This window comes from Pieris napi, chromosome 22 (assembly GCF_905475465.1).
Source record: "Pieris napi chromosome 22, ilPieNapi1.2, whole genome shotgun sequence".
Classification (NCBI taxonomy): Eukaryota; Metazoa; Arthropoda; class Insecta; order Lepidoptera; family Pieridae; genus Pieris; species Pieris napi.
Genome location: NC_062255.1, coordinates 5072404 through 5094748, shown reverse-complemented (window position 1 = coordinate 5094748; position 22345 = coordinate 5072404). Strand labels below are relative to the sequence as shown.

Below are 22345 nucleotides of genomic sequence, written 5' to 3'. Positions count from 1 at the left end.
AAAGCAGTTATTATCCAAATGTATTTTATCTATAATTTAAAGCTGTGTTTTTAATAGCAAAGAACAGCCTTTTAAAGCACTTTCTATATACAATCTACGAGTGGAGGTTAAGTATGCTGGACCTGGGCGAAAGTAAAAAACTGTCAATTCGATTATTAATAGACCGAAGTATTTCTTAAAAGATTTGCCATAAAAATGGGACCGCCGCCCATGGACACTCGCCAGAGCGTTCGCGTGTGCGTTGCCGGTCTTTTAAAAATTGGTACGCTCGTTTATTTGTTTGAGTTGCTGAGCGCAGATTTGCCAAGAATACGAAGGGCAGCCTGTGCGAAAACCACCAGATCCTGGTGGAGGACACCCAGAGGGGGATTCTCCACCACGAGTGCGTGTGGGGGTTCCACACTAGGGTAGTTTCTGTTACTACTTATTTTAGAAAACCCTTTTTACTTTTCGGAAATACAATAATAATAGAAATTCAATCAAAACTGTTCCTATTAAACAAAGTTAGGTCACGTGACAACCATAGCCAATAATCTTAATATTCAGAAAACGGGAATCTGGGAATGTAAAGATTCTAATAGCCGACTCGACCTGCATGTTAATAACCTTATTTGCAAATTAACTTTGCACATTAAAGCTATTTAAGTATGTAGCAAAAATACGTGTGAAAACTCTTTATTTTGCCAGTTAGTATTGCGTAGAATTGCAGAAAAACTATTGTCTGATCAACGGCATGTTACACAACTTCCAATTGTGATAGTGATTCCGATTTCAATACTGAATTTTCGCACCAAATAATTAAAGTTTGCAAATGTATAACGTCAGCGCTACACCTAAATTGGGTTTCGTCCTTAGATAACGTCATGTGGGGTTTAGGAAATATTAAATTTAACCAATTATTGAGTCAAAGTCTTGCTATTCTAATTTTATAAGTGGCTAAGGGGACTGGAAACCCCGTAACTATTTTAAATATTTTAATAGACGCAGAATTAGAATAGAATTTATGATATTGTGTACATTTCCACACATGTTTACATATAACCCCTCTATAGTGAAATTACTGATAATTCAAATATGTCATGCGAAATGGTGCCACAAGGTGGTTATTGCAATAAATATTCCTGGCTAGTCCTTATGTACTATAAAAAGTAAGAAACAAAGTCTATAAAATGTAATTATGGTTTCACGAAATCCACGTGGGCGAAACTGCTAGTGTGTGACTAAACACTAGCAATTTAAACATTTTATCGTTGTATGTTTTTTTTAAAGAAATAAGTCATAATTAAACCCTTGATGTGAACCAAGAAATGGCCTTTAATGACATTAACGTAAAAGTAAACAAATTATACATGGATAAATACGTTCTCACGCCTTAGTAACCTTAGTGATATTAAATATTCTTCAAAAAAAATTGCAAGAACAAAAAAATACGCATTAAACGTTACCTGTTATAACAACGAACACGAAAGTAATAAAATGGCGACTGGCAGTCTTATCACCAAAAATCAATTCAAAATAAGAAAAAATAATGAGAAAATCCATAATAAGTATGTAATAAAAAAATAGCAGCTATAATATACAAGTATGACTTAAAATTTAAATATTACAACTATTATTAATTATTACATTTTAAATGTGCTATTTATTATACATTCTAACCTTAAAATATATTATTAAAAGGAGTCCCTTTAGGCAAGGTTCCGAAGTTACTGAAACTTAAAATACTATGTCAATAATATTGATAAAATTATACGGTAAATTGATAAATAAACTCAAACTCAAAATATCTTTATTCATGTAGGTAAACAAGTACACTTATTAATTGTCAGAAAGAAGTTAAATTAATTGTAAATTTACATTTACTACCAGTTCGCAAGTCATAAACAATTGAACATTTGTAATAATAAAAACGTACTCAAAATTCTCTATGTGTACTGGTATCGTCCATCTATATATTTACACTTAAGACAACGTAAACGTGTACTGATTTTGTAATTTATCAAAGTGGGTTTAAAGGTTTATAGATCTCATTTGATAAATGAAGAGGCAAATAAGAGGTATTAGTTGGTAAATAGCCCCGCCCCGCCTTTGAACAACCAAAGTCGGTGTTTAGCGATATTAGGGTAAGACTAAGAAACACGACTTAGGGCTAATTGGGACTGTGTGGAAACGTATTGGAATTTGACATACGGATAGTTCACGTTAAATTACGACTCTCACTCTAATTTTAAATTACTACTCAATCAGGTAATTAGGGAAAATTTGGGACGGTGATGAAAAGTTCCGTTTCGCCACGTAACTTAGCAAGATTTAGGATGGTAACCTTTTAACAGGACTTAATAACTTTTGTGGAACTAATACCTTTTACGAAACGACTACTTATTCGAAAACACCTATACCTAACCGACTTCATTGATTAATTATATAATAAAATGTGTTTAGATGTTAAGACGAATTAAAGTTCTGTCTAAAATTAATTATTGATCGGCTGATAGTACTCACTACTCAGTGTTTATAGTAATTATTAATCCTTATTAACTTTATATTAGATTGCTTGAATCTCAATACTTCTGCCTGTCAAAGTAGATTACGTAATACATATGTCCTGATATACCCAACATCATATTTCTATAATTCCTTTGAATCAGTAAACCGCCGATAGAAAACTGTTGCAACTGAGAATTTATATTTGAACATCTACCGAAACTCACACATAATAATTCAGAATTTACCTGTAGGTAAAATGTTTGTATGAGATAATAATTATGAAGATTTAAATAATTTTATTACAAGAACTGAGTCACGCCATTATTCGGCACAGCAAAAAGCGGGTTAATCGTAATTGCAATATTATAACAATGGATCAATGTGACCTTCGCAGTCATTAAGTATTGATTTGGCATTTCAAGACCCAACCTATGATCTGGAATAAAAACGTGGGATGATAATCGCGTAGGCGAGCACCCCCGGGGAGTGGCACTTGTTTCATTATACTATATTTCGCGATTTCGTCATTTATAGTCTACTAGCGGACCCGACAGACGCTGTCCTGCATGATATTTAAAGCGATTAGGATATTAAACAAAGTACCGACTGCAGCGCCATCTGCCGGGCTGATTTGTGAATCTAAACCATCCAGGGCTCCACCCAAACGCATACAAAAAAAAAACATTAAAATTGGTCCAGCCGTTTAAGAGCTGTTCAGTGACATACACACGTACAGTAGAATTATATATGAAAGCTATCCTATCTTTTAAGTTAGATCAAACTGCACTCGGTGTGTAAATTTGATTGAAATCGGTTAAGTAGTTTAGCCATAGCGGACAAACAACGTGACGCGTATATATATTAAGATTAAGTCAAATATAGTAATTAAAAATTAGATTCATGAATCAATTTTTTCGTAAAACCTTCTGAGGATAATTCTTAGAATATTTTATCATATATTACTATCATAAAATATTCGATATAGGCAGGATATTTTATAGCTTTTAGCATAACATAACGATATTACTAAAACGATGACATCACATATTTTTATTTGAACTCACCTGAACCTTTATATTGTGACAAAATTTCCATAACGTATTATCAGATTAATGCATAGAAATCGTGTCAATTTCGCATCTTCACACTAGTAAGTACTGAAGCGGCATGTAAGGAGCAAAGAAACAATGGCTATAATCACTGAGAGAGAGTTACACGTGCACTCTTCCGGTCCATTAGCATTGAATAGCCAAGCGTGCCCGAGCCAGTATCATTGTCACACGACCGCCATCAAATCTACACCAGACCAAGATTCCTCCGATACCAACCGTATTGTTCTCCATTCTACGGTAAATTCAAATAATAGCCACACACGACATGTACACAAAAGGTGATATAATTGCTTTGAGGAAAAGGTATCGTGATATAAAGATCCGATTACAACATACGTTCAATAATTGATAGCCGTGATATAATATAGAAAGCACTCACCGGCAGTTCCAAGTAATCAGCTATGGTGTGTTTGGCGGCACCGCGTCTGATGTCGGCGAGGGCAGTGAAATGTTCGTCTCGTCGCACCTTCCGGCGCAGCAATGCACGTGCATACGGATACGCGGAAAGATATTCACCATATGCGTCCATTAATTCACCCATAAATAATTGCCTCAATAGAATAGTACTCTCATTCATTTCAACTTCCGTAGGCGGCGGCGGTAATTCTCTACATTTAATCAGCTCTGGAATGCTCTTCGTGACGAAAGTACTTAAGCCGCTCGTAGACTCGCAAGACGTGTATGCACCAGTTGAATCACTCGAACCGCACTTTGAAAATGGAAAAGCGGACGAGGTTCCGCTTTTTTCGCTACTGACGGAACTCTGACGTGTTGTGCTCGACTTTTCATCGAAGTCCGGATATTGTGGCTCCGATTGACTTTCCGTTGACGGAGAAGATTCTGCGATAACATTGTTGTATGCGGAGTTTTTGATACAATCATATAAGTCTTCTATGGATTCATAGGGTGTCATGCTGCCACATGAATCGCCATCTCGTAATGTCTCATAGATTTCTTCGTTACGTCGTGTCGCCATTGGTGTTAGCGCCGAGTCTGATCGACTTCTTTTTACATTAGGTACTTGATCGTATCCAAAATCAGATGGGTTCAAGAAATCCCATCGTACATTAGACCAAACGTTTTCTGTAATATCAGCTGATATTCTATGATCTGCACAACATTGACCACTTTTAATTGTCACTGTTGTAATGTTGTCTGTATTTTCAACAATGGAACTGTCAACAACAGATTCAGGGTTTTCTACTGGTATGTCAACAATTACCTTACGTAGAGAAACACCAGCAGATGATGAGTTGGATATATTATCATCTTCTATTTTTTTATTATCATTCACTTGTTCGTTATACATTGAAGTAGTCATTTCAGAAGCGGTATCTACATCACGTTGGGATAGAATGCCTTCTTGAATTAATTCAGTTAAAAGGCTCTTCGATTCGATTTCACAGCTGAGGTTACTGTTAAGTAATTGCGAGTTAATTGACACAAGTTCACTGTTTTCTTTCGCGTCTTTTTGACAATTACTCGGTAATAGACCGGAGTCAATATATTTTCTCATGCGTTGTGTTAATGCTTCACTCGCCTCAGATACAGATTCCAAATAATAGAAAAGCAAATGATATTCTTCTTTAGTAATTGCAGATGCACGAAGTAATGGCTTTCCATACAGCTCAACGGCGGAGAACAGGATTGACGCTGAAAAAAAAACATGTTTTTATTTATTTATACATGTGTAGAAAGCGTTTCGTTTTCTTCTAAATTATTCAAGAAAAACTTAATGTTCAACTTTCAAATGCTTTTGGATAAAAACCAAAGCTGTATTGCCATAAAAATTGCTCGACTGTTATGGTATCTTGTTAGAGTGACGAAACTTGATCGTACGCTTTACTTTCAGGGATTCCAAGATAACATTTTGTTTGTTAGCTTTTGGTTTTAAATTACTATTCCAAGAAAATAAAGATCAAGTGCTTGCTAGATCAATTTGTATGGTGGTCACGGCGTCTGCATTAGCTTTGCATACGAGTCGCTTCTGCGAAAGATTACCGGACAATAGCATCGGCGTGCGTACGTTTCAATATTGCCAAACCGCTTTCTACAAACACACAGTTTGCAGACGGAATACCTAATACTAGGCTTGTATTATCGAACGCAAGGGCCGGGCACAGTTTACAACGGAAATGCTCTGAGATATGACTAGCTGCCAAGCAAGTCAATGAACGCAAACTCATTCAGGCCTCTTCAGATTGAATGAGGATGTAATGAGAAAGTTCAGCCAATTATAAAGTGTATTACGTGAAGGTTTATGACTCAGGTGATAACCCGCTTTATTGATGTTTTAACTGAACTCTTAGGTTTGATTCTCGGGGTAATAGAAACGGGGCTGACTCGCGTACATTGGGACTTTGGGGTATCGTGTACCCTATTTAAAAAATACAAATGAACAAAATTAATTTCCTTACCATACATTTTCTCCCAAGCTAGAAAGACTTCTAGATCCTTTCCATCCCATTGCGGCGGTTCATATTCAACTACAAGAACTTCACCCTCCAAGTAGACCGCTGGCGATCTAGGTTCAACTGGAGATTTAGAACCTCCAAGAAAAAGAATTGCTGTTGGGGGAGGTACAGCTTCTTCAGGCGGGGGTAATGGTCCAGCGATGGGTAGAGTCAGAGGCGGTGATAGCGGCCCCGTGGGTAAGCCAGCTATTGAAATCCCAGCTTCTTGTAAAAGTTCACATATGACCTCTGCGACTGTACTATTTCCCCATACTGTTACCTGGAACCATTCAATATAGGCGTAAAGTGGCTTTCATATATATTAGGGTCATTAAATAGATTTTTATGATAAACGATTCATGCAATTTGAAACATTAGAATGGCATTTGCGCAAATTTATCCAAAACTTATAAAAAGTCAACAATTATGCTTTTGAAGCGTGTGTAATATAAAAAAAGTAAAGTAAAAAATCATTTAATCACATAGGTAACATAATGTACACTTATGACATGTCAGTAAAGAAATAAATATTAATGCTTCTAATTTTACATTTACTGCCAGTTCTCAAATCAAGTGCGTAGAACGGGAGAGAAGAACTGGCAATAAACTCTCCGCCACTCTTTTTAATCGCCATTTTTTTTATTATTAAATTCAGACCCTAATCTTACATCTTTCGATATAAAAACATAAGCATAACCATTAGAGATACTTCTTACAAGCTTAACCAAACCGTTAAAATTGTATAACCAGCTACCGAGATTTTATAAATATTATTCATAGTGTCATTATCATTTATGTTTATATTATAAAGTAAATTTAAACTGTAAAAACTCGTTATGTAGGTGTGAGGTGAGATTAACTCTTCAGATACACGGTTTTTAATATTACGAGAGTATGCAAGATGTTTAATGATTATATCTTAATTATTTGCTTATGTTGTATAAGTATAGTGTGGAAATATAAAGTACCTATATGATTGCGATATTTTAAAATTAAGAACCACGAAAAAATATAAAGTAAAGTTATTAATTATGCGGTTGCAGGATACCTCACGTACGCTTAAGGGTCTGTATTAAAAATAAGGGAGGTCATTTCGAATAATTTTTAATATTTCTATTTCTTAATTATTGTACTATAAATTGATATATTACTCATTAAAAACTGATCAGTACTTTTGTTTTTATCATTATTTCCATTTATGACAGAACTTTGGGTAACTACGTATGGTAATGTGTCTTATTTTATAACAACAAAGCTTCCTGTTGACTGTTGTCTTGCTTGGATCTTTTAAACAGACCAACAGAGTTTGATACAGTTTTCATTTGATAGAACTAGAAGCAAGTATCTCTCTTGTTTAAATGCTTAACTGTTTATGGGAGAAAAAGGGCAAGCGCGCTAAATCTAACCACCAACATTTCTGGGTAGTAACATAAATGCCATGGAACAATGAATGTATGAAGTACATATGACAATTCAATAATTTAATCACATTCTTATTTAACATAATAGACAGACGCTGTACCCAGTATATAGTTAATAATAAATCTGTCTATAGATATAAAATTAAATTGCTGTTCGTTTGTCTCGCTAAAACTCGAGAATAGCTGGACCGATTTGGCTCCACTGGAAATATTTATGGAAATTCAGAATTGAACATTGAATTTTCCAATTTTCTTAACTATTTATAGATGCCTATAGAAATGTGTGTTTCATAGCTGTAGTATGAGGTCCGACATCTTTAAAAAACTTTGTATTAAGTTTTGACACAACTATATGTGTGTGATGCGTTGTTCACCGGACTAGATAAATAAATATGTAATTGCTATTTTATTTTTATTAAAGTTATAAGCCAAAGAATAATATGCTATTTTATCTTTATCTAGAAAAAATTACGAATAGCAGTTTAAATATTTTGAGTTAAAATTAATTGAACATGAAAATCTCGTGCATCGAATTCCGCCTTGAAGTCGATTCCCTAAAATGGCGTAAATTTAAATTCAGGAATGAAAATTGGACAAAGGGAATGCGTATACATTACAAGACACCGAGCGAGCGAATTAAATTTACACTTAATATATTTACGATTTTATATTAACTCCAAAACAAAGAATTATTTATTTCTTTATTTTGTGTAATTATTTATTTATTTTGCGGACTCAGTTTCTGCACTTAGATGCTCATTAGGTCGGTTGTACGTAAGTATAATTCTACTAAATCTAATCGCGCATTATCTTACAGAAAATCTATTTAAACGCAAATGTAATTTTACGAAAAAGCGTTTCTTTGCTTTGTATTATAAGTAAGGGGGTTTTTAATTACATAAAAATGTTCAGTTCGTGACGGAACTTAAAAATGTAATTTAAAAAAAAACTCGGTATTTTTATTCTAATTACTTGTCAAAAATTATCAGTTTTCTACGGTCTATATAAAATTAATATATCTGTAAAATCAATCAAAAAGGGAACACGCAAATTTACATACACAAGAATACCAGTCTCTGGAGGCATCTTAAAGCAGATATCTAAAGGACCTTGACTGGGTTCAAGGAGTTTTTACCGGTGACGTCACGCTGGAGTTATGCGCCCGCGCCGCACCCAAAACGAAGCCTACGGGATAACGCCTTTATAATTACATTACATCTTGGATTTGTTGTAAACGAGAATTTTAAATTTGGTTTTGTTGGATTCAGTTAAACATAATGTTGACGAATACTCTTAGTCTATTTGACAGTTTCTGAAAACTGACAATACCGTTTTGACGTTTGAATATTTGAGGAAACTATCGTGAAGCTTTTACTTAGTAAAAACACTTTTCTTGTGTTGGCCATTTATTAAACTATATGGCTCTGTCCGTCTTATACCTACGTGTTTATGTAATAAATACATTTCGGTATTATATACACTCTGTTTTTAATGATAAAGCGTGTCTTATACCGTCAATCATATTACTGAACCTGTCCGTGAGTTGTAAAAAAAATTAAAAACTTATAAGCTTTACAAAATTTAATTTACGCTCGACTCTTTGGCTTTTATTTTGCGCTGCGATTTAACATCGTCAAATTTAATTATCTCCCGCCTTTTTGGTTGATGAATATGGGTATTGACCATGCATTATACGCGTTAATCATGCAACGGACAAGCAATTTATTCGTTACCTGGAAATCGAAACTGCATGCAGAATGTTCGCGTAGAACGGTAGGCGGAAAATTTAAAGGCATTTATTAATTTAGATATTTATGTTTAATGCTTATTAAGGTCATATCAGTTGTATATTTGAATCAAATATTTTAAACGGTCCATTATAATTTCTAGTTAGTAGCTTTATTCTGCATGAAATAAATATTTTACATCAAATCAATACGTAATAAATCAATAAATAATTTCGTCGCATTAGTTTAAATATTAAAACTTAAATAATAACAATAGGTTATTATTTGTCTCGAGTATGGTACACAATTATTCTTGTCACAAAGAATGCACATTGTCGGAAAAACGTATAAAATATAATATTAAAAACTTTCTACATTCGACGTTATATACCTAGCGCCACCTAGTATAAAAATAAAACATATCAAACTGATAAAAGCGCCATCTATTAAAATATGTTTCAACTAACTAAAGATAAGAATCACGAAGATGTTAATTATGGAAATAATTGTAAGATGGCGCTTACGTAAATTTTATTATAAACAAAATATTATAATCAAGGGTCAATCGCTTATCATACTCAAAATAAATTGCAGAGTTTCCATCTAGACAACTATTATTTTAATATTGTCTGATTTGGTTTAAGTATTGTCATTTATGTCATATTGTCACATTTTATGTCATAAAATGTTAATAAGAATCAAACGTGTATAGGCAGTCTCCGTAATCCGTATGTCGCAATAAAACGTTTCATAACATTCGCGGATAAAATATGAATTGAGAGCAACAACTTAAGAAATGAAGCATGATTCATTAAGAATTCACTAATTATGTGGTTGCCTACTTATTTGATCTTTAATATACCTACTTCATAAATATTTAAAAGCACTTATTGACACCAATTTCGAGTAACTTTCAAATGGTTAAATACATTTATTATTAGTTAGACAGATGGATTAGACAAAGTAATAGATCTATAATATTGGTAAATAATTATTTGACTTCTCATAAAAATTGTAGTAATGAATAGTGATCAAAAATGCTTTAAACAAATAATTTAGTTTAGTCAAATAATAAGTTATTCTCTCTGAATTATTATTTTTTGTATATCAATGCATGGACTATTTTAGTTTTTAACCTATGAATTATTATTTATTACGTTCCAGTTTAACACATGTTAACTATTTAGTAAAAATGGGTCACTGTTCGTTCAGATTATTGCAGTTTAAATATGGAATTAAGGAATTTATTAATAGACAACTTATTACATCACGTTTATACTTTTACAATGAATACAAACTTTCTTTATTCTTAAATATTGACTCTGATATTGTCTATGGTAAAAGTTAAATAGGTTTTGTCTATCCTTTCAATGATTTAAGGTCTATATTTCAAATCGTATTCCCATAGCCAATATTTTCGCGGTAATAACTATAGATATAATCTGACAGTTGGCTATAATTCATTTTTTTGGATTTATAGTTTATTTAGAAATTCAAAGCATTAATTAGGATGTAACTTTCGTTAAAATTAACTTCTTTCACTTGTGCGTTCAATATAACCAGCGACAGGTCACCGACTGACATACTTTCTGCGGTGTATAATTAAATTTTATCAATACAAAAACATATGTGAACGCATTAGTAGATTATATTTTATATAATGTTTTCGCTTTCAAATTTATTACACGGCACTAAATTGAAATCTTGTCGCTGTTGGTAGGAAACGACCTCAAGTCAAATTTCATACATCATACTACTTTAAGGTAAATTATTATTTATCTTCCTCCCAGGTATTACATATATTGCCTAGACAAATCTCTAGACAATTCAATTCCACAATCTCGTGGGACTAGATATGTACATAATAAATTGCTAATGCAATGGATACGCGATTCATTCGTTTTCTATGAGGACATTTTAAGGTGAGAAAGAAATTTAATTAACACCATAGAGTCAATCCATCCATAGATCAATACTTTTTACGTCTATCTACTGTACAGGTTATAGAATATATAAAATAAAAGTATATTGACGTAGGTACGTTTTTTTAAAAACTAACAGCCTTTATAAATGTCGCCAAAGGGATTGCGAGTGTGTTATTATTTCGCTGGATTTTTATTGGTTATGTTATGAGTTCTTTAACAGTGTGTTTATAACATACAAAATAAAAGAGTTTTTTATCAGAACTTGTTCCAGTTTCTGACCTAGTTGAATCTTCTATACTCCACAAAAATATTTTGTTTGGCCGTATCGAAGAAACCAGTGCGTGACCAATGGGCAACGCACCAAAAGGTGAACATTTGTGTCCTTGAAAATGAAATTATTAATTATAGAAAAATATAATTTCTATAGTAACTTTGTTGAAACTTCCATCCATGTCTTTTCCATGTGAATTATTCATTTTTAAACAGTGACCGTGCCTACTGAAAGACGGGATAATATAGATTTGATATAAATAAATAACGTAAGTTTAAAAGCAAACTTCTTTTAATGGTGAACATACCACACTTTTCCTTGTGTTTAGTATATAATCAATAATAATAATATAGTATGGATCAATGGCCATCCAGTGTTACACTTTCGTTAACAAAACGATTCGTAGTTCAAGCCTCGTTAAACAGAGGTGGAAAATCGTTTCCGATCTTTGTCAACCCTTTGCTACCTGTACACTTTCTACGACATACTGCACGAATTCTACAACGGAAATGACACGGTCTCTTTACGATTGCTCGCTACTTGTTTGTTTTTGTTTTATCGAAAGGAATTTGTTTTAAATGGATTTAAGTTACAAGATTATACAGACTGAACATATGATTAATAACTGACAGACGCGTCTCTTGTCTCTAATCTGACAATACTAAAAAGCAAAATGGCTGCCCATTTAGGCAATGGATTAACACTATCAAATAAATTATAAGAATGAATGCAGATAATACATAATAATATACAAATCATGAAGCGATAAGAGCGCTAAAGCTTCTTAAATAAAAGTTAAATAATGTTTTGAAATGTATTTTAACTTGGGGAGCGTTCAAGTATTACGTAACGAATTTGGGGGGGGGGTCCTTTTGTACAACGTTACGATGCGGTGCGGGGGTTAATTTAAGCCGTTATTGTTAAATTATTTGAAACTCTCCAGTACTTTTACACTTAAATGGTAACTTTTAGGTATAAAGAGTAACTAGGTGGTCACGAAACGATTTACTATACTTGGGTACAGTACTTGCGTACAGAAAAACGTTACGGCGCGTTAAATGGGGGAGGGGTCAATAATAATCTCCAAAAATTGCGTGACGTAATACTTGAACGCTCCCTTGCGTAAAGTCATATGTGCCTATACTTGCTGTGGATAACAATGTTTGTTAGGATGAAGAGAGGTGTGGAAGCAGCGAAATGACTCAGTGACTAGACAAAAACAACCTTTTGTAATCATGACTACGAATTCCTTTATAGAGTTTTACGTTGTACATTTTTTTAGTTCAATAAAAATAATTATCTACAATAATAAAATAAAAATAGGTAAAAAAACTTTTTAAGTTAAACGGTTTTATGTTAAACATACATTGCAATGTTTAAGATAAATGTACTAAAAACCAAAAAATAATAAAATAGATACAGTCGTGGGAATTATAAACATATGCATAGACTAGACTAAAATAAAACCGTGGGGCACGTCAATTGTCTACAAATAATCGACTTAATGTGCGATAGAAGAATCGTTTAATTCGTCGTTAAAATAGGCAGTTGGCCCGCAGACGGTCAGGAAATTACTAACTATTTTCTTGCTCATGGAAATTCCAATAGTTATACACTCCATGTAAATAAAAGAGATGTTTCAACTAGTTTATCGTTGGACATTCACACTGCTGGCTGGCGAGGAATCGTTTCACTGCTCGTAGTTTGTCTTTAATTGACAAAACATATGATAAAAGTACTACTCGCTCACCACTATGAAACCCTAAAACTCGCTTATAATCGAGCTTGCTAGCTTGTTTCCACATTCTAGCCCTACTTATCACACGTCCATCGTTGTCGGTTGAACAACTGCCTAATTATAGTGTAACATTACAAAACAAACATTTTAATCAACGATTGTAGACAATTGACGTGCCCTACGGTTTTATTTTAGTCTAGTCTATGCATATGTTTATAATTCCCACGACTGTATCTATTTTATTATTTTTTGGTTTTTAGTACATTTATCTTAAACATTGCAATGTATGTTTAACATAAAACCGTTTAACTTAAAAAGTTTTTTTACCTATTTTTATTTTCTAGTTTTTAGTTTTTATTTCGCATTCTGTTTAATTCATTTAGTGCTTCATTATTGCAAGGTTCCTTGCCCGTTAGTTTATATAAATAAATCAATTCTATAATATAAATATAATATATATTTAATTAATAAAATAGATACAGTTTTTAATATAATGTTATATATATATATCTATAATATATATTTATATATTATATAATATTTATTTATTTTTATTTTATTTATTTAGTTTATTGTATTGTCACCAAAATCCAAAGTGTATACAAAATTTCAGATTAATCGGTTGACAGGAAGAGGGTGAAATTTGAATTACTAAATTTGACCCAAGAATAAAACAAACGGGGTGAGCTAAATAAAACCGTTTAAAAATAGGTGTTGATCGTACAGGGGTGAAAATAAAGAGTTGTATGTATTTTTGTATGCGTGGCGTGGATGCCCCTTATTACTTAGGGGTTTGAAAGATAGATAGTAGCAGATTCTCAGACTTACTGAATATGCATAAAAACATTCATAAGAATCGGTCGAGCCGTTTCGGAGGACTATGGGATCGAACATTGTGACACGAGAATTTTATACATAGGTATAGAGATATCAACTGCGCCTTTTCCAGTTGCTTGGATTTCATTTGTTGAGGATTATTTTACTAATGGAAACAAAATTTCGTTCACTTTTGTTTTCTGTATAAACAAAACAATGAAATTCTTATCATATGATGTATAATATGTATAAAATATGGAGGTTGAGTAATCAACAGTCCACAATGACCGTTCCGTTTCAATGAATCACATGCGTCTCCCATTTCCAGGTATCATAGGCACTGTTATGTTAGTATACTAGTATTCTATACACTATGTTTGGCCGGTGGAGTTATTCAAATTAACCTTGAATCATTTTCCTTAACATTTTGATAACTATATATAAAATTAGTGCAGTGTTTGTCGTAGGTTCGATCACCAGCTGTGATATTTTCGCATTTAATATTAGCTCGAACGGTGAAGGAAAACATCGTGAGGAAACCGACATGTCTTAGACCCAAACTTGACGGCGTGTGTCAACTGTCAGGCACTGGAAGCTGATCACCTACTTGCCTATTAGATTTAAAAATGTCAGAAACAGAGTCAGAAATCTGAGGCCCAAACCAAAAGAGGTTGTAGCGCCACTGATTTATTTTTATATATAAAATTTTATAACATTCCATAGTTCCACTGTTAAATAATTTTGTAATTTTGACTGTCAGCTCATGAATCACAGTTCTATATGTATACGTATGTATCATTCAAGTCCAACAAACCTGTTGGGACCCGCCTCAGGTATTCGCAGGCTGTGTAGGCATTTCTAGGCTATACTGGTATAGGATATAGATCCTTATAGAAAGGAGACGCGGCCTTGAACGCCTCCTAAAGCTTTAACCGAAATTAAATGTTCTAAAATTAAACTTCCAAATATATTAAAAAAGAATAGATAACTGGTAGAAGAGGAGGAAGAGGTTTTATGGAAAAAATATGTTTACTGCAAATGCCGTAGGAATTTCATTATGAGTCTATGTTATGACTTATTGCAGAATGCACACGCATACCAAAGCTCTCTTATTGAAGAAATTCCTTAGAGATAAGGGATCAATGACTTGTTAAATATAGATTCAAATTGAATGGCATTTATGGTTTACATAAATTTCAATTTATGAGTTGATTTATTGAATATTATTATAGTTGTTACTCAAAATTAATAGTTAGTCTAAAATCGATACTTAATGCTTGCTAACTTTACATTTATAAGTTACTAAATCTAAATTCCTAATACATCAGTACCTATTAGAGTTAAAGAAAAATCAATGAACAATAAAAAACGATTAGGCCTGCCTATGGGTTTAGCAACTTCTGTTTCTTTGATAATTTTTCCTTATATGTAAGAAGGTGAGCTAACAACCTCACACATTTTGAGTGAATTATTTTGTTTAAACGCTGGTTTTGTTTCTAAACTTGCGATCTATTTGATTTCAATGATTCAGTTACAGTTATAAATTACGGAATCAAATTCCTAATACATCAGAAGCCCTCTAAAATTATATAAAAAAATCAATAAATAACTAATAATTTCCAATGTTGTATGTTTATCCTCATTCTATCTCTTTCGAGATTTCTAGTACTGCAATTTTTTGTCGCGTGAGTTCCAAAAAGTTGAAAACGCAATTTATCCCTAGGCTAGTAATTTGCAGTTTTATTTTTCTTACTTGTTAAAGTAATATTGTATAGCTGATAATGACAGGGCAGGAAAATTGTTTCGCAAATAGTTCAATGTTTTTTTTCCCAAGAGAATGTGCTCGTATCATATGTCTTGTGTATAGTTAAGAATTAAGCTTAACTTGGCTAAGATGACGTCTATATGAACAATAACTACATAAGTGTATAATCAATTTAAGTAAAATCTACACTTCTTTTTGGGCACGGTAATTCTCGAGTGCTGTCCCTAATTTTTCGTAAGGTTTTGTTACAATAATGTTTAACTATTAAAATCTAAAAATTATGACATTGATATGTTTTACGAAATTAAATTTTTTTAGCCACTAAAGCTTAGGTTTCCTAGAAAAGCGGTGCCGTCAACTAACTACCGTCATTTTACGGTTGTTAATAACGGCCATCTTTACTTTTTAACATAATACAATCATTTTCGCTCGTCCAAGTTTCCACTCATTGTACTAATTAAATATGGGCACCGCTACACGCGAAAAACGTTGAACTACCGTTTATCACCGCTATGACGGCCGTCATGCAAATGACAGCACCGCTATTTGACGTTATGGTGACACTCAACGTTCTCTAGAAAACCTACTCCGATGTTATTTATAGACAACGTATGAGTGACGTCACCCAACTTTACATTACGGCCGTTAGATAAAGGCACCGCTTTTCTAGGAAACCTAAGCTTAAAAATAAAAAACAATAAAAAAAGGTGCTCCTAACTGCCTAATGATGCTTGCAACAGTGTCATCAATTATGTTTAGTACCCAGAACAAAAAAACGCATTCATCACGTGTTATTGATAAGAGACGCCCAAAAATTCAGCCGATAGCATTGTCAAATTTGTATTACTCAACTTTTCCATACCATTGACAGTAGACTTGCCTTGTATTTTTATTAGCCTCACAAAATGACGCACAATGACTTGTATGGCACAATAGAAATCAATTGGACGGCTTTACTGATTGTTTAAGTGTTGCCATTTTAGTTTAATTTAATTAGTTGTTTCGGTCTAAAAACAAATGTTCCTTTGTATGTGAGTCCTATATTTCAAGACACGTTCGACGATAATTTTCGAATAACTTTCATTTAGAATCCGTCAGCAACAATCCTACTTTTACATCCTAGATTAGGTACTCGATCTATTTTTCTTTAGAGACAAGTACAACAGCTTCTTTGCCTGCCACATACATGCCTCGATAAATAGACCTAAGACATGCTAGTTTCCTTGCGATTATTCTCCTTATCTTCTGCATATAGAAAGGAAAATCTATTGGTTGAAAGCTGGGTTCGAATGGGGTTAAGAAAAGAAAGAAAGAAAAAACGTTATTAGACACAATATACAGGATATTTATAATAAGCAATAGCCACACTAGGATTCCCTGTGTTGTGGGCAGCAAGTTAAAAACGCAAGTTCAATCTGACGGCTAACATAGCGCCTATGGCAAATTAAGATCCAAGTTTTATGAACCTTGTGAAGGCAGGTATTTTGAATTAATGTAACAAAAGTGCGTGCTTTTATTAGGAAAATGTTCAATGTTCATGAATCCCAAGGTGTATATACAAAAATTTGTTACTTACGATAATCTCACAGTACACGGAAATGTGTTTAAATTCAAAAGGAGGTAACAATTGTTCAGAGTGATAACGCTAATTTAAACCGGTTCAAATGACACATTAAACCCCAATTAAAGCTATCGATTACGCATCAATTATCGAATCGACAAAACAATATCTGAAAGTGGGACAGATTCCTAATCAATTTTTAAGTGACAAATTGATTGTTTTTAGTCTTACCAAACTAGTTAAACTATGCTTGAACATAGACAAAAAATCACACGTTCTTCGACGATGATTAAACAATATGTTCACTTTTGTATCAGAACATTATGAAACCTGAAAGAGACCTTCATTCCCTTCTAAGGATTTTAAATGTCCGTATTTTTCCGGTTTTAGAAAACTTAGTAACGTAACGTAAATGTTGGTACACACGCGTGAAAATTTCTGAAGTAAAAGCTTAGGGTTGCTGGAGCAATTAACTTATTTGGTTTCCGACTTTAACCTGTGAAATATTAGTAACGGATCAGTCAGGTCTTTACAACCCACCAGAGCAGGATTTAATAAGTATTAAGCAAACTGGGAATTGAACTTCCCCACGTTATAGTTACGAAACCGCTACCACGTGCCATGATGATACCAAGTTGGTACGATGTAATCATTTCGGCTCGCGCGACTAGACAACGGGGATAAATCCAAGCAATTAATGATTATATACTTAGGCTAACAATATATTGTCTAATCAAGCGGAAACTTATCGTGTATAACTTGTCAATTACGTATACGTTATAGAACGGTACGTAAAGATTGCATGTGTATAATTACGAAAATGTATTGAAATTATGTATATTAAATGCCTTGAAACTCTAATTTTATTCTTATACAAGGTTAGGCTAATATTACTAATTTATATTTAGAGGGCAAGGAGATATTAGTTTATAAATTATTCAATCATTTAAATTTTTTTACCAATTTATGGGTTACATAGAACCCAAATCAGTGCAGATATCTTCAGGGTAATAGCGTACATTTAAACTAACAAAAGTTCCGCTGTCGCTATATTTTATGTTAAACCATTTAGCGTTTCCTTTATATAGGATTTTTGAAGTTTTACTTCTTTAGGCGCGTTATGAAAAATTGATGAGAGTGAAATTTTACGATTGCGCGCGCACCGTGACACAAAGTTGGCAGTGTGATTATAGCGTGCGCGAGCGAGATGGGAATAAGACAATCTACAAGCAAAAAGAAATAGAATATGCGTGAAGTTCGAAGATAGCAAATTTTGAATGATTAATGACATTTGTCATTTACCTTTTAAACAAATAAAGGAGTTTTAATTATTTTTTCAAAGAAATTTATATTAGCAATGTTTTGTCACAAAGACCTATTGTTACTTAGTTAAAAGATTATGAAACATACCAAGTTATTAAATTGAATTAATAATATAATAAAATAATAAATAATAATAATAATAATTGTTATTAATATTAATTAATAATTGAATAATATACTAAATATTAAATATTATTAAATTGTTTACGTTACATATTAATTATTAATTGATTATATTAAAAAAAAATAAAGAAAGCCAAAGAAGTATAACTTCTTACGCGCCTACATAAGTACACGCAACCTTTTTTTTTTTAATCCTTTAAGCCAAATATAAAAGATGAAGTTGATTATGGACTCAAAACTTTTTTGCGTCATAATCATTGGTTTAAGAAATAGAAACAGAAATCTTTTCTAACTGAAATAGAAAATTTTAATCACTTTAATAATTGTTTTAAAAAACTACCGAAAATGTGGAACGTTATCTTTTTAGCTCGCTTCCCTTTATTTCCCGTTTACGATGTCGCACGGGCCATACGTAAACACACAGAACTAGTTTGTATTGCAAGTTTGTAATAGATTTATGTCTAACATCCGCATTACATAATATGTTAATATTAACATGATTTCGATTGAGATTATGACATACTTAGGAAATTATATTACCTAATAAAACATTGCATTAGAGAAAATTCTGATTTTCGATATTATATTATATATAATAATATTATTAAATATAACATAATAAAATCAATATTCAGTTCACCATAGGAAAATAGGATGCCAAAAAAAGTTCAATGACCTCAATTTTTATGTAAGTCATTTTAAATAGATATACTCGTATGCAGCAGCAGTGTTAGTTGGTTTATGAGGTTGTGCTTAACACTTGCTTCTTCAGTGAAGGCATCATGAGAAAGCGGCGGAAACATTTGTCAACCCTGGAAGGTTCATAAAAATGATTAAAAACACGGATGCAATCTGCAGCCATATATGGTTGTAGCGCCACGCCACTATATTTGTCATTTTAAATAATTTAATGGTCGAGTACGCAATGGATTAGAATTATTTGAAATGTGAAGTGAACTTGATAAAAACAACCTTGAATGACAACTATTGGAATCAAATAGAAGGCAAGGTTAGAATCTAAACCAGCGTTTTTTAACAAATAATTCACTCAAAATTTGTCAGGTTGTTCAGTCAGTTCTTATATAAAAAATATCAATCATACAGATGTTGCTAAAACCCATAAAGGTTGCTTTAATGGATTTATTATTCTATCAGTTCTAATAAAAATACTATAAAAATTTAACTCTACTTATATACTAAACTATATATGTATTATGTTTATTAGATTAGCTGACCCGGTAAACGTTGTTTTGCCATATAAAAGTTCTATATGCTGTCACTAGAAGTCAATCTTATATATCTCTTAGTCATCATTAGGCAGCCGCAGCCATATTTTAATATATATCATTTTGATTATAACTATATAACCAATAGTGCTTTCTATTGGTACAAGAATTGTCAAAATCGGTTCAGTAGATCCAGAGATTTCCTCGCAAACTTTATCTCTTTATTTTATTTAAGTTGCACTTCCATGTTTATTTTGCCAGCATGATGGCTACCTTCATTTTGATTTCGTATCCAAAATTACTCCTCTTCACACATTTTTTGTTGGATATAAAAAAAAAAACATTTAATCACATAGGTAACATAATTACACTTATGACTTGTCAGTAAAGAAATACATATTAATGCTTCTAATTTTACATTTACTGCCAGTTCTCAAATCAAGGGCGTAGAACTGGAGAGAAGAACTAGCAATAAACTCTCCGCCACTCTTTTTAATCGCCATTTTTTTGTTTTACAAAATGTTTGTAAGGAGCTGCAACCATTACACCATGTCCCATGTGACGTAAGTACATTTTAAGTAATTAATAATAATAACATAAATTAAAAACAAAGATTTGTCCTCTATCAGAAGGCATGGTGAAATAGGAGCACTCACTTACTTTCTCGTGGGAACAACACGCAAACACATAGTCGAAATATGCATTCTTGTTGACCTAAGGTCACCTGTTTGGACAGGATTGTGTTTTTTTTTTTGATATTGAGAGATCGAAATTGTAAAATAACGGGACACTTATCATGAAAGTTACAGAGTACCGCCGTAGTTGTTCCTGAGATTACTGCGTTCAAACATACGCTTTTATAATATAAGTTTAAATCTTTAGCACGATGCATTAAAATATATAACATATAATATAAATTACCTTCATTTGTTTATATAAGAAAGTTGTTAAGGTCGTACTTTTACAAATTTTCCCTTTTGTGATGTTTCAAACTTCCGGCATTTCGAAAAGACACGCATTATAAATATCCTTAACAATGTTACAAACATTTGTTTTAAATGTTACCAGTATGAGGAAGATTTTTTTAAGTTTTATATAAATAGAACCTCTGAGATTATAGATTATCAGTGTGTATACATTTAATTCACAGGTATTTATGTGCTATATTTGTGTATATTACGTACATCTAGTACGTAATAGTCTAAATTAGTTATTGTGATTAAATATATCTAATAAGCTTTGGGCCGTGAAGACCTTCATTGGCCAATCCAATTAGATTGATATACATTTTTAGTAAATTTTATTGAACAGCCTAATAGACAGTATGAAAAACATGCTATCGAGAGTAGTCCGTATGAAACATGGTTTTAAAAAGAGTTATAGGAGAATAATTTGTAAATAATTATTAATTTGATTGATACGTCAGCCACATGAAATCGGTCAGAGATTAGTCCAATTGAAGATACCGTAGAATCCTTGTAAATAATGTCTAACTAATCCTCATACTGTTAATGGAGTTTAATATCGGAGACTGATTTTGATAGAAATGTAACATGTCATTTAAGAATGACCCGTAAAAACTTGACGTTTACGTGTTTGCAGGCAAGGCACGTCAAATGGACTGGTGCCATCTTGTCTACAGGTGCGTTTTGGCGGGTTTTTGAAATTGGAATTTAAAATAACAATTTGTATAGGTTCTATATTCACTAATATATAATCTGAAATGGTTTTTAAAATGTCAAATTCGTCAGTCGAGCTCAGAGTGAATAAAAATGATACGGTCCCCGAACGCTATTTTAAGACTGTTTTCTTGTATATTTAACAGTTAGTTCAATAATTCGGTTAACTATATCGGTGACGCAGAAGCGGTTTGAAAGTGGCATCTATTAAAGGATATCACTCCTACATGTTCTACTTTACATACAGTGATTCCACACAAAAGGTTAATCCACTTGTATGTTGCATCTGGGTGACCCACATGAACCGACGTAGGTGTGACGGCCGTAAACAGATAAAAAATGCACAGATTATTTTCGCGAGTTGCAATCTTGAAATTATATTAAAAAAATTACCTGTATAGGTACCATTTTACGTGCGATGTTTAATATCATTAGCCCGTATCAATTGCATGAGTGCAGACAATTAGAATAGGATTTTTACATACCAGCATAGATTAAAATGATTACGTTTTAGTATTATTAGATAATTCATCGTTAAATATTTATAATTAATAATCTGTAATTATAATTTTATATTGACAAAAATCTATTCTTATGCACGGGGACATTTAAAACGTTTTTCAGTTGTCAATATGGTAGAATGATCATGGGTAAAAATTCTAAATGAAAAAGTGAAAACCAAATTACGCTTAGACATGTCAGACACCAAACTTAACGG

General features: G+C 32.6%; 1 protein-coding gene across 1 annotated transcript in view; it reads right to left on the bottom strand.

Moving 5' to 3' along the window:
* Positions 1-22345, bottom strand: part of LOC125060685 — a 142136-nt gene that overhangs the window by 93273 nt on the left and 26518 nt on the right. The window contains exons 2-3 of the mRNA XM_047665680.1: positions 6017-6332; positions 3979-5252 (exon numbers count right to left, since the gene is read on the bottom strand). Of these exons, the coding sequence (XP_047521636.1) occupies positions 3979-5252; positions 6017-6332 (1590 nt within the window). The remainder of the gene's footprint in view (positions 1-3978; positions 5253-6016; positions 6333-22345) is intronic.